The 13449-nt window shown below is 42.0% G+C and overlaps 2 protein-coding genes across 2 annotated transcripts in view; both read right to left on the reverse strand.

Moving 5' to 3' along the window:
- ccnjl (cyclin J-like) overlaps positions 1 to 13449 on the reverse strand; it is a 194104-nt gene that overhangs the window by 117644 nt on the left and 63011 nt on the right. The window lies entirely within an intron of this gene.
- On the reverse strand, positions 322 to 3228 carry LOC306963047 (hepatitis A virus cellular receptor 1 homolog). The gene is made up of 6 exons (XM_079556486.1): positions 3047 to 3228; positions 2624 to 2962; positions 2498 to 2548; positions 1167 to 1234; positions 754 to 850; positions 322 to 604 (listed from the first exon to the last, which is right to left on the reverse strand). Exons 1-6 carry the CDS (start codon positions 3087 to 3089, stop codon positions 519 to 521), a joined length of 684 nt encoding a protein of 227 aa, XP_079412612.1. The 5' UTR covers positions 3090 to 3228; the 3' UTR covers positions 322 to 518.

Below are 13449 nucleotides of genomic sequence, written 5' to 3' on the forward strand. Positions count from 1 at the left end.
CACACAACTCATGGATACTATAATGTGAAAAAATTATTAAGACATTATCAAAACATTAAAAAAAAAAAAAAAAAAAAAGGAAAGTTGTTGAACAAATGTATTCTTCAAAACATTAAATCTGTTAACTGTCCAAATTAGAAAATAAGAAGGAATTAAAAATTAAACCACAATATTTACAATATATGATACATTTTTCTTTGATGAAATTCATATTTTTAACAGCCCACGAAGATCAGCTGTTTTCATACAATCCAGTAGATGGCAATGTTCCCTCACTGTTCTCATGAGCTCTGGCTTGCAAAACCTTTATACTTACTTCATTATAATTTAAATAGTTTCATATAAAATCCATGGACAAAGTGCCTTTATTTTCTCATGCTCTTCAAAGGAGACTTCATAATAGGCTTAAACGAGGCATTCGTCACTTTCTGTATGAATGTGAAGTAAAAGTGCCTATTTAAATCCCCTCCAGACGAGTGGCCTGTCTGAAAGTGTCTCCTCATTAAGCTCATTTATCACTAATGCATTGCAATGCTCTCGTAGATGTTTTCCGGTGCGGACGTGTCGACCTGTTCAGTATCTCTCTTAGGCAGCAGTCGTCTCCCTGATATCAAAAAGATTGAAAGAACAACACAATTAAATGCTTAAATGACATACTTGAAGACCGGGACACATTCAGCCGTGACCAACTTCAAATGAGTAAAATCAATGTCAAGGGTATGAATCAGAAGCTGTAATCCGTTCCACACTTACTGAAAATAAAGGCGAGGATTAGGATTACAGTGACGAGCAGAACGGCTGCCAATCTGCCAATGTTTTCCACTCCCAGAACAGTCAAGAAATCAAACTCCTGCAATGTATGAATATTTTAGAGAATAGTCAACACCCATGTTTGTCGAAATTAGTTCCAACAAAAGCATCCATCTTCCACCTCTGATCATGTGCGCTGTAACTTGTTTAGATTTTGAATGAGGTTTTGGCAGCTCAAATGCTTATTTAGGAAGTTCTCTGCCAAAATGTTGTACACAGCATTTTGAAACCATTACAAAGACCTATTGGCTTCCTTCTGCCAACTATTGATTTTAGACATGAGGCCACGCTATTAGGAAAGCTGTAACAACAAAATATTAAATTATAAGTATTATTGGATTGAGACCATACTGTACCTCCTCAGTGGCACTTCTTAAAACATAAGGTCCTTCTGTGCTCTCAAATAAAGGTGTTGTTGTCATTCCTAGAAGCAGTACAAATGCAAATGTATTTCTTTTCTTTGTGACTGATTATATAAATGCTCTGAGATAATAAACATACTGTATTTTCCGGACTATAAGTCGCACTTTTTTTCATAGTTTGGCTGGGGATGCGACTTATACTCAGGGGCAACTTATATATTAAAGGGATATTTCAGGATTTTTGACATAGGGCCTCATTTCCTAGTTATCCAGAGTGTTGCTGATTTCTGGAGATATTTTTTTTTGTAATTCATGCAGTTCTTATAGTTGACGTGGCGCTAGGCTAGTGCAAGGCATTTCTACGATATCAGCTAGCCTGCATTCAGTCTGACACACTCCACAGTGCACCTGAGGCAAATCACTTATAACGCCAGACTAACCATATAAATGTCTGTGTCGATAGAATAATTTTCAACCATTTTACATTTAAAATAACTTATATTTGAGCAGCATCAGCTTCGTGGTTGTATAAGCTACGCAGCGGCGGAGTGATCTGCTAGAAAATAGTCCCTCAAAATACGATCATTCATGTGTTGCAAGGGCAGTTATATTCCAAAAACATTGATCTCGTTATTCTGGCGTCAGACTGTTTTAATGCAGGCTAGCTGATACCGTAGAAATGCGCTAGCCTTGCACAAGCCTAGCGTCATGGAACTCTTCAAATATAAGAACTGCATGGATTACAAAAAAATATCTCCAGAAATCAGCAACACTCTGGATAACTTGGAAATGAGGCCCTATGTCAAAAATCCTGAAATATCCCTTTAAAATCTATATTTTTTTCTGCTACTCCTTTACCACTGAAGATTTAAAAAACTGTAATTGAGCAGCAGAAAGAAAGTTTGGATTGAGCGAGAAACTTGTGAGGGAGAAAATGAAGAAAGCAAAAAAAAAGCTAATTGCTAAGCTAATTGGCTAAAAGCTAGAGGAACGAGTTTGCAAATGAGAGCTTGAACAACGTGATGCCGGGAGAGGCTTGTCAACGGTGCTGTTATGCCTCCATGCGACTTATACTCCAGGGCGACTTGTAGTCCGGAAAGTACGGTACTTAGTTGCGAAAGTGAATCTAAACTAATATGAACTATTATACTATTCAACAAGAAAAATATCGGTAATAAAATAAATGCTTGTATTTTATTCCATTAATCCGGTGTCATGTGACAAGTCTTTATGGCTACTAAATCTTGCTATCCAGTATCTCCGGTGTGCCCATTTTACAGACACAATATTTCAACTGTCTCAAAAATAAATAAACAAAGCTGTACCTTGAGTCCATGGCTGTGTGTATGTCTGGGTCACTGTGTTCTCCTCTGGTTCTGAGCACATCAGATAAAACTGAGTAAATAAACTATAGTGAACTTAACACTTGATCATTTTTAATTCCTGCATACCTTCCTCTATGGACAGCTTAATGTGGACTTTGAGATCATTGAACCATCCCGGGACCTCTACCCTGCAGCCGTACACACCTGCATCACTCAACCTTGCGTTCATTACAGTCAGCGACACATCTCCATCTTCCACCGCCCCCCTCAGCTGGTACCGGGGACCCCACTTGTTCTGGGTCGTCCCATCCTCGCAGGACAGGATGGTATTGGAGCATTTGGACATGGGCACCTCATCTTTGCCCCAGCAGAAACTCAAAGGTCCGTAAGCCAGGGCGTCAAAGCTGCACGGCAGAGTGACATTGTGGCCAGCGAAGCCGACCACATTCACGGTGCTGGCGTACGCTGTCCAAGAACAATGATACCGTTATTTAAACATTTCAGCCCCCTCCGCCCACGCTACAATAAAGTACAAAAATATTGACTTACCTTGGGAGAGAACAGAGAGGATCAAGTAACAAAGTCCACGCATGTGTGTAGGCTATTGGATAACCCTGCCTGGAGAGAAGATGAGATGAGTTTCCCCCACACAGACTCAGACCAGAGTTGGTTACTCAAAAGTTTCAGCTTCTGTTTTTTTGAAGGAAGGAAATCAATAAGGATATATAGAGAGAGACATATCCAGAGATGAGCTCACACTCAAATGTACCGGTACATGCATCAAAACAACAGTGTGTAATCTGGACGGTTTTATACTAGATATGATGACTAGACTTTAAACACGAATTTGCTATAGTTCAGATTAAAACTAATGGAAGTTAGACATGAGTTAGCGACACAACAGGAAGGAAGATTTGAGTCATAGATGACAAATGTCATCATGGGGAAGTGTCGTCTCTAAATATACGCCAGTCTGATGGTCTTTTTAACGCTGAGGTTGCTAAATTCTTAAACTGGGTTGCTTTTTCACCTTTCAAGCAAATTGGCACAACACATAAAACAGGCCTGTTTATAAACTCACCTAGTCAAAGCACCGGCCATGATAATCCAGTAGCAGAAGTACACTACAATTAATATAAATAGCCTTCTTTGGTTGTGTTTTTGTTTATATTTGATACAGCTCTTCCTGCTAGTTTGTTACGTCTGAATTGAAAAAGAAAAACTTCCGTGTTGTCAATGAAAAAAACAAAAGCCAAGGCACTCTACAGATTATTCTGTTGGTGAGCTGAGGTCATTTAGAGAAACGTTCTTTGTCTGAGGAGACGACATTTATTGTCTGCATTCCGACGTCCATCCTCTAAAACCTTAAGAACACCTTAAGAAACACTTTGTTCCTTGTGTGATCCACTGATATGTATGATGATTGTATGATGGTTACTTTTCACAAATGTTTTACCGTAATTGTGTGGTTAATATGGTCAGAGTAGTTGATTTGTCCATTTGTTTATCTGATTGCAAAGACATCTCAAAAGGTAATGGTGGGAAGTTATTTTTTCTGATTAGAATAGGCTGGCAATGCAAGGGAAACATAAATTACTTAATGCAGTGTCATGGCAAAGGCCGTGCTGTTTACTGGCTTTTAACTGTCCTATTGCCTCTTTGTGGTGATTTTATTGACTCAACCCTGCGCATTTATTGTATGGGACTGCAATAAAGCTGCCTTCGCTGTCCTGCAATAGATGTAGTTTGCTTAAGAGTGAGACAAATTTGATTTAATTCTTCATCCTCCTCAATAATTGGGTCTGGTGTTCTGCTGTCAGCACTGTCAGCCATCTTCCCGTCATCCCTCCTTTGAGCCACATTGCTCTCAATACATCCCTGTCCTCCCGCTTTGTGTTGTGCCCTTTATCTGTTCTCCGATTGACCACTCTATGCTCATCTGGCTATGCGCAGTCACCGTGAAAAGAGCTCAGTTTATTGAACCCGACTCTAAGCTTTTGTGAATGGGGGATTACTTTGCTTTCCTGTTTAGGTTCATGTGGAAGTCAAATCCAAAAGCATAGATAAAAGGTTTAAAAACTGAGCATTTGGAGCAGAAAATACAGTTTTGGTTTTTGAGCCAAAGCGAGATGTCAAATACTGCACAGGTCACAAGCACTTCTGTCTGATGAAATAAAGACCAAACATAGGAGGAACGATTGACCACAAAGTCTTGGGGAGATGGTTCAGATCCAAACCGGAAATGCTGTTATTGTGGGTCACTTTTCTTTTTAAGTACCACCGACCGTGTTGCAGTGGGCATTGATTTGCAATATTGCTGACTCCAGTGGACACAAAGCAAAGATGCTGAGCTGTCAAACCGCTCCATATACTCCACTGGATGACCTCCACTGAAAAAGGCACATCCTGATGAGTTTCAAAAATAAAAGAACCTGGTGCGTAAAGGAGAAAACTCATCTGTCAGTACATGAACACATACATTCACCATCTCTGTGTGCTGAGGCAACACATCCTTCTGAGGTCAGGGGGCACGATCCAGAGCCAGCTGTTCGGAGTGTGATGTAGGGTTCACCATGAGCTAAAACGCAAGAAACATACTGTGACCACCAGCAAATATTCTCACATGTATAACCTCGAGGGACTTCCTACAAAGACCCTGCTGTAAAACTATGATGGCACAGGAAGCACAGCACATTTAGATGTCGCAGATAATTTGTCATTGATGTGCACTGATAACACACAGGGTAAATGGGGTCAAGTCAAAGATTTGTGCTTGCATTCTTTCCTTCATGCAGAACTCATGACCTGCCGTCTTCTTGACCGGCTTATGTCTGACAGAGCTGGATGGCATGGATCCTCCATTCAGTCCTGCCAATCGCTCACATTGGAAGTATTTTTGGCCGCAACATCTAAAGCACGTCCTTCTTTGCTTCCCTTTCCTTCTCACTCCTTCTATAGCATCGTCTTTGTGTGCCTCCAGCTCCCATGTGTCCAATATAATAGTTTGCTTTTCCTTTTTTTTGGGGGGATTGACAAATGAGCAGGAATTTATAGGTTTTGCAGATGACATTCCAGTATGGCCGCAGCATAGCCACTCAGTGTGAAACGTTTAGCGTTCTGCTTAAAGAAGGGGCGGATGGACATGCATACCGTTTATACCTGTTCTCTGCAACACTTATGTGGTCATTGTGACAGATTTTTTATATGTGGGGCATGGGGGAAGCGTGTGACAACGATATAGTATCATACATATCCTGCTACATCAGCATTTAAAAGGCATCAGCCGTAATCTTTGTTTAAACTTGATTTCATGAGAGATTTGCACATTTTTCATATTGAACGTTTGTCTTATGTACAGCAGCATCCATCTATAATTAATAATTCCCCTGGTACCTTAACATCTTCACTAGATCCAATGCTACATGCCAGTATGCGGCTCTCGATGAAAAAAGTTTGGACACTTGGACACCCTGCTTCACTGTCATCCACTTTGCAAAATATTGTATGTATTCTGTGTACGGATAGAATTGTAATGCACATCCTCTCTAAATAGAAAAATAACATTCATAATCTACGTAATTCTTTTGGCGGTGATTGGTTTGAATGTACTGTATTATACTGATTAATAATGCCTCAGATATATTAGCATATAGGTATAGGTATTAGACATGGGCAGTGGTCTCTTTCTGAAGTCATCTCACAGACCCAATGTTTTTATGCATCACAACACCGTCGTGGCCCGATAGTGACCCCTTCATCGCACTGTTTAGACAAGTGTTTCCTTGTGTTTTTCCTGCATCTCACCTGAAATGACAGCTTATTTGTTGTCACTGGAAAGATTGGATACATTTCGATTCAGAAATAGTAAGAGGTTGGTGTTGGTTTAGGTTCTTGTAGTTCATTTCGGTTTTTTGAACCAAATTGTACAGGGTGGGGAGTGGGAACTTCCTTGTTTGGAAAGTAGGTGATGTTAAGGAGGGTCACAGTGGGGTTGGACAGGGCTCAATGGAAGGGGCTGGATGGGAGGTTTGTGTCCAACTCAATTAAGTCGCACACATGCTGTGGTCGAGGGAGCTTTTACTGTAGAGCTGGACGATGTGGAAGATTTTTTATTTCTTATTGATACATGTTTTCTTACTGAGTTTCGATTCGATTTTATTTTTCAATAAGTATATGTAGCTGATTCATGAACCTTTTATACAATCTTCCAATTTACTCATCCAAACTCCAAAGCTAAGTGTTGTTTCTGCCATAGAAATGGCTGTAGATTGCGATTTCAATTAATTGCCCTGCCCCATGTACAAATGTATTTTTCTAATGGCCACTCTGTCATTGTGGTGCCCCCCCACAAGGCCATGTTTCTGATCCCATATTGATTTTATTGTCATGGAAACGGGGAATGTGTCCAAACGAAAGAAAGGAACGTTACAGCACCGGAAAATGTTGTACAAGTTTGTCTTCCAAGCATTCGGCTCATAAACATTCAGTTTCCCTTGACATGTCTCTTTGACAAATTATTCTCGATGAACTTCATCTTCACCCATACCAATGATTTCAATGGATTTATTTAGAGAAGCCTTTCCGCCCCGCATGCTCGCCTCATGTTGCACCTGCCATTATTTCTTAGGGGTTATCTCAAACCCCTGGTTTATGACGACGCATAAACCCTGGAAGACCTACAAAATAACATCCAAACTGAAATTGCCAATAGACCAGTGTGTTGACTATGGAGGCTGATATATAAAGGATATTCTTTTCAAGCATTCACAGCATTGAATTTTATTTTCATAAAAAGGAAGTTCCCACGCTCTGTATATCTCAAAATCACACATTTGTCTATCAACTAATTCTGGAGTGTGCATTGTTGTTATGTCCTTGGGCTAGACATTTCACCCGCACACGTTCATCATAGCTAGTGGCTAGTTGGTTTTAAGAAATATTTATTTGGATCAATACTATTAGAATAAAAGAGAATTGATTATCTGATGTATGAGCAGAGTAAAACGATTTTTCTTTGTGGCTGGTCTTGCAACAGTGCCAGTCATGATTGCAGTGTTCATATCTTGACCAAAAAATAATCAAACCTGACCATGAATATAAGTTGCTTACGGGTTTACACATTAATGAGGATGCAACCGAGTCTGTGATTTTATCATCTAACCATTATTTTCATTGTACCTGATTGATTGCGAGTTGATCGTTTACTGTTTTAAGGACTTTATTAGACAGGACAGCAGGTGAAAGGGGGTGAAGAGTGGCAAACTGTCGGAGCTGGGATTTGAACTCATGACGCTGATCAGACCCTGAGCATAGGTGAGCATAGGGGTGATGGCACCCCTGGCTGCCAAGGGTGCCATCTGCTGGAGGGGGCGCTTTAATTGTTTAACCTTTAGGTTCATGCCCCACCATCTATTCTACAAAATCGACAACTTTTGGACATAACTTTTGAACTGAAAGTGATAGAGACTTTCAAACCAGCTCTCCCTGGTCCTCCTACGCCTCTGGGGAGCTGTGCCACGATGCAGTGAAAAGTTTAAATTTACATCAGAAGTGGAGACTTCACACTCTAACAAAACCAACCCAGTGTGGGTAAAAACTAGGCTTTTCCATAAAAATAGGCAAAAAAAAATCTATGTTGTATCTTTGTCCATGTCTGCATGTGCTAAAAAACGCACACACATGTAGGTATTAATACTATAAATGTATATAAGTAAATGCATTTTCATTTTTAGAATCTGTATGTAGACCAGATAACCATCAATTACTAAATAAGTCATAATCAATCCAATTGTTGTTGCAGCTCCCAAATTAAACATAAAACTAAAACAAATAGATAAATCAAAACAACAAAGTAAATTAAAGCCGCAAGCGGCATCGAACGGCCCTCGCGGGCCGTGCCTCCTTTAGCGCCTCTACCAAGGGCACCAGCGTGGCCACACTGCATTTTATTGCCCTGATGTGCCATTAATATTTGTCAGTAAACGTCAAAACTACATTTTTAGCCTCTCCATGTGAATAATGGCTCCTGCCTGCAGAGGGCGCTAGCACGCCCATAATGTTTTTAATTTCACAATTAGCATCAGGCGGCCCTAACGGGCCGTACTTCCATGACCACTGTCCACAAGCTCCTGACAGGTGGCGCTAACGCGCTGTAATGTTGCATAAGGTGACATTTATGTGTCAGCCCCATTACAATAGCATGGGGGGCCCCGGACGTCACCATGGCAACACCGTACAAAGTACGATAGGCGTCTCATTGGCTTTTTGGATCGGGACGCCATCAACTATTTTTGTACCGAATTTCATCCATTTCCGACAAACTATTTTTTTTCCCATAATGCAATTTTTCTTCTGCACCTGGAGGGGGCGCTATCACGCCCAGTGTCACTTTTTCACATTTGTTTTGTCCAGGGGTGAAAGGTCAAAAAAATGTATATTTCCGATTTTTAATGGGAGTTTGTTTGCGCAAATGGGAGCAATTTTTAGTTTCTGATGAATCGCAAAATACTTCGTAAAGATTGCGGCTTCGCCGCAAACAAACCGTAAAACATAGGCAAAAAAATTGGATAACTTTTGATGCCCCACATCTGGAGATGAGCTGGAGCGATTTTGAGCTCATTTGGTTAAAGGCCCCAGGAGGAGTTCGTTAAAATGCGACATCAGCAAAAACGCTGACTCAGCATTTTCCAGGCATCCTGTCAAAATGGCGGACTTCCAGTTTATCAGGGGGCGGGCCTTTCCATGTGAATAATGATTCCAAATTCCAGAGGGCGCTAGCGCGCCCATAATGTTTTTTATTTTACAAGCCGCATTGGACAGCCCTTACGGGCCTTACTACTGTCCACACGCTGCTGACAAAGGGCGCTAACGTGCCGTGATGGTGTATAATGTGAGATTTGTGTCCATTTCATTGGAATAATATGGGGGTTCCCGGGCGTCACCATGGCAAAACCGTACAAATTACGGTATGGGTCCCATTGGCTTTCTTGATCGGGATACCATCAACTATATTTGTACTGAATTTCATCCATTTCCGAGAAACTAATTTTTTTCCCATAATGCATTTTTTCTTCTGCACCTAGAGGGGGCGCTATCGCGCCCAATGTCACTTTTTCACATTTGTTGTGTCCAGGGGTGAAAGGTCAATAAAATGTTTATTTCCAATTTTTTATCGGAGTTTGTTTGCGCAAATGGGAGCAATTTTAAATTTACGATAAATCTTAAAATCCATGGTAAAGATTGCGGCTTCGCCGCAAACAAACCGTAAAACTTAACCAAAAAATGTGGATAACTTTTGATGCCCCACATCTCGAGATGAGCTGGAGCGATTTTGAGCTCATTTGGTGAAACGCCCTAGGAGGAGTTCGTTAAAATGCGATGTCACCGAAAACGCTGACTCAGCATTCTCCAGACTTCCTGTGAAAATGGCGGACTTCCGGTTTGTCAGGGGGCGTGGCCACAATAATGTTTTTTGTTTGTCGTCACATGACGAATATCTGTCCCGAATCTCGTCGCTCTACGACAAAGTTGACGTTGGCCCCGCCTCCAGAGACGCAATGTATTTTGATTCACCATGGCAACACGGTACAAAATACGGTATGGGTCTCATTGGCTTTTTGGATCGGGACGCCATCAACTATTTTTTTACCGAATTTCATCCATTTCAGACAAACTAATTTTTTTCCCATAATGCAATTTTTCTTCTGCACCTGGAGGGGGCGCTATCGCGCCCAGTGTCATTTTTTCACATTTGTTGTGTCCAGGGGTGAAAGGTAAAAAAAATGTATATTTCCGATTTTTAATCGGAGTTTGTTTGCGCAAATGGGAGCAATTTTTAGTTTTTGATGAAACGCAAAATACTTCGTAAAGATTGCGGCTTCGCCGCAAACAAACCGTAAAACATAGCCAAAAAATTTGGATAACTTTTGATGCCCCACATCTTGATATGAGCTGGAGCGATTTTGAGCTCATTTGGTGAAACGCCCTAGGAGGAGTTCGTTAAAATGCGACGTCAGCGAAAACGGTGACTCAGCATTCTCCGGGCTTCCTGCCAATATGGCGGACTTCCGGTTTGTCAGGGGGCGTGGCCACAATAATATTTTTTTTTTGTCGTCACATGACGAACGTCTGTACCGAATCTTGTCGCTCTACGACAAAGTTTACTTCGGCCCCTCCCCCATTGGCGTAATGTATTTTCACTTTTGTAGGTGGCGCTGTCGCGCCATTTTTTTTTTCCCCAATATGAAACACACATTTTAATTAATTTTTCGCCGGACCTGAATTTTGGGCAAAGTTTGGTGAGTTTTCGACTATGTTCAGGGGGTCAAATTCCTGCTCAAAGAGCAGAAGAAGAAGAAAGAAAGAAAGAATAATTAAAGCCGCAAGCGGCATCGAACGGCCCTCGCGGGCCGTGCCTCCTTTAGCGCCTCTGTTGCCACAACCCTACCAAGGGCGCCAGCGTTGCCACACTGCATTTTATTGCACCGATGTGCCATTAATCGTTGTCAGTAAACATCAAAACAACATTTTTAGCCCCTCCATGTGAATAATGGCTCCAGCCTGCAGAGGGCGCTAGCGCGCCCGTAATCTTTTTAATTTCACAATTAGCGTCAGACGGCCCTAACGGGCCGTACTTCCATGATCACTGTCCACAAGCTCCTGACAGGGGGCGCTAACGCGCTGGAGTGTTGCATAATGTGAGATTCATGTGTCAGTCCCAATACGATAACATGGGAGGCCCTGGGCGTCACCATAGCAACACCGTACAAAATACGATATGGGTCTCATTGGCTTTTTGGATCGGGACGCCATCACCTATTTTTTTGCCAAATTTCATCCATTTCCGAGAAACTAATTTTTTTCCCATAATGCATTTTTTCTTCTGCACCTGGAGGGGGCGCTGTCGCGCCCAATGTCACTTTTTTGCATTTGTTTTGTCCAGGGGTGAAAGGTCAATAAAATGTATATTTCCGATTTTTAATGGGCGTTTCTTTGTGCGAATGGGAGCGATTTTTAGTTTATGATGAATCGCAAAATACTTCGGAAAGATTGCGGCTTCGCCGCAAACAAACCGTAAAACATAGCCAAAAAATTTGGATAACTTTTGATGCTCCACATCTCGAGATGAGCTGGAGCGATTTTGAGCTCATTCGGTGAAACGCCCTAGGAGGAGTTCGTTAAAATGAGACGTCAGCGAAAACGCTGACTCAGCATTCTCCGGCCTTCCTTTCAAAATGGCGGACTTCAAGTTTGTCAGGGGGCGTGGCCACAATAATATTTTTTGTTTATCGTCACATGACGAATGTCTTTACCGAATCTCATCGCTCTACGACAAAGTTGACGTTGGTCCCGCCTCCATGGACGCAATGTATTTTGAATCACCATGGCAACACCGTAAAAAATACGATATGGGTCTCATTGGCTTTTTGGATCGGGACGCCATCAACTATTTTTGTACCGAATTTCATTCATTTCCGACAAACTAATTTTTTTCCCATAATGCATTTTTTCTTCTGCACCTGGAGGGGGCGCTATCGCGCCCAATGTTACTTTTACACATTTGTTGTGTCCAGGGGTGAAAGGTCAATAAAATGTATATTTCCGATTTTTAATCGGAGTTTGTTTGTGCGAATGGGAGCAATTCTTAGTTTTTGATGAATCGCAAAATACTTCGGAAAGATTGCGGCTTCGCCGCAAACAAACCGTAAAACATAGCCAAAAAATTTGGATAACTTTTGATACCCCACATCTGGAGATGAGCTGGAGCGATTTTGAGCTCATTTGGTGAAACGCCCTAGGAGGAGTTCGTTAAAATGCGATGTCAGCGAAAACGCTGACTCAGCATTCTCCAGACTTCCTGTCAATATGGCGGACTTCCGGTTTGTCAGGGGGCGTGGCCACAATAATATTTTTTGTTTGTCGTCGCATGACGAATATCTGTACCGAATCTCGTCGCTCTACGACAAAGTTTACTTCGGCCCCTCCCCCATTGGCGCAATGTATTTTGATTTTTGTAGGTGGCGCTGTCGCGCCATTTTTTTTTCCCCCAATATGAAACACACATTTTAATTAATTTTTCACCGAACCTGAATTTTGGGCAAAATTTGGTGAGTTTTCGACAATGTTCAGGGGGTCAAATTCCTGCTCAAAGAGCAGAAGAAGACGGAAGAAAGAATAAAGAAAGAATAATAATATTTCCGAGAAAAACAATATCGTCGCTTTCGCGACGATGTCATATTATACATTTTTGGAAAGCTTTCAACAATCCGCACGCACCCGTGGGGTTCCTGGGTGGATGACGAGCGCTTCGCGCTCGTCATCCACTATATACTCCCATTCACACTATATACCCCCATTCATTTTAATACAATAATAAGTATAAAGGGCCCTCCGGTGTGGGCTGTCACTGTTTTACATGGTGAGTTTACGGTTGACATGGGGACAGCGCTTCGCGCTGTTTTTGTGCGCTCCGCGCACTTAGGTTCAGTGCGCTGCGCGCACTGCGCTGTGATTGCGATTACAATAGGCCCTTGCGACGGCAGGCCGCTCGGGCCTAATAATATTTTTTACAAAAACAATATCGTCGCTTTCGCAACGATGTCATATTATACATTTTTTGAAAGCTTTCAACAATCCGCACGCATCCGTGGGGCTCCTGGGGCTCCTGGGTGGATGACGAGCGCTTCGCGCTCGTCATCCACTATATACCCCCATTCACACTATATACCCCCGTACATTTTAATGCAATAATAAGTATAAAGGGTCCACACCTCTGGTGTGGGCTTCACTGTTTTACATGGTGAGTTTACGGTTGACATGGGGACAGCGCTTCGCGCTGTTTTTGTGCGCTCCGCGCACTTAGGTTCAGTGCGCTGCGCGCACTGCGCTGTGATTACGATTACAATAGGCCCTTGCGACGGCAGGCCGCTCGGGCCTAATAAATAAACCTGAAT

Source organism: Gobius niger, assembly GCF_951799975.1.
Source record: "Gobius niger genome assembly, chromosome: 5".
NCBI lineage: Eukaryota > Metazoa > Chordata > Actinopteri > Gobiiformes > Gobiidae > Gobius > Gobius niger.

Bases quoted from the DNA above. Each gene is read 5' to 3' on its own strand.
- LOC306963047 (XM_079556486.1), bottom strand. From the start codon at position 3,089: ATGCGTGGACTTTGTTACTTGATCCTCTCTGTTCTCTCCCAAG. The intron at 2,963-3,046 runs GTAAGTCAATAT...GTTCTTGGACAG, and splicing joins CCTCTCTGTTCTCTCCCAAG to CGTACGCCAGCACCGTGAAT. The intron at 1,235-2,497 runs GTACAGCTTTGT...TACTGCTTCTAG, and splicing joins CACACAGCCATGGACTCAAG to GAATGACAACAACACCTTTA.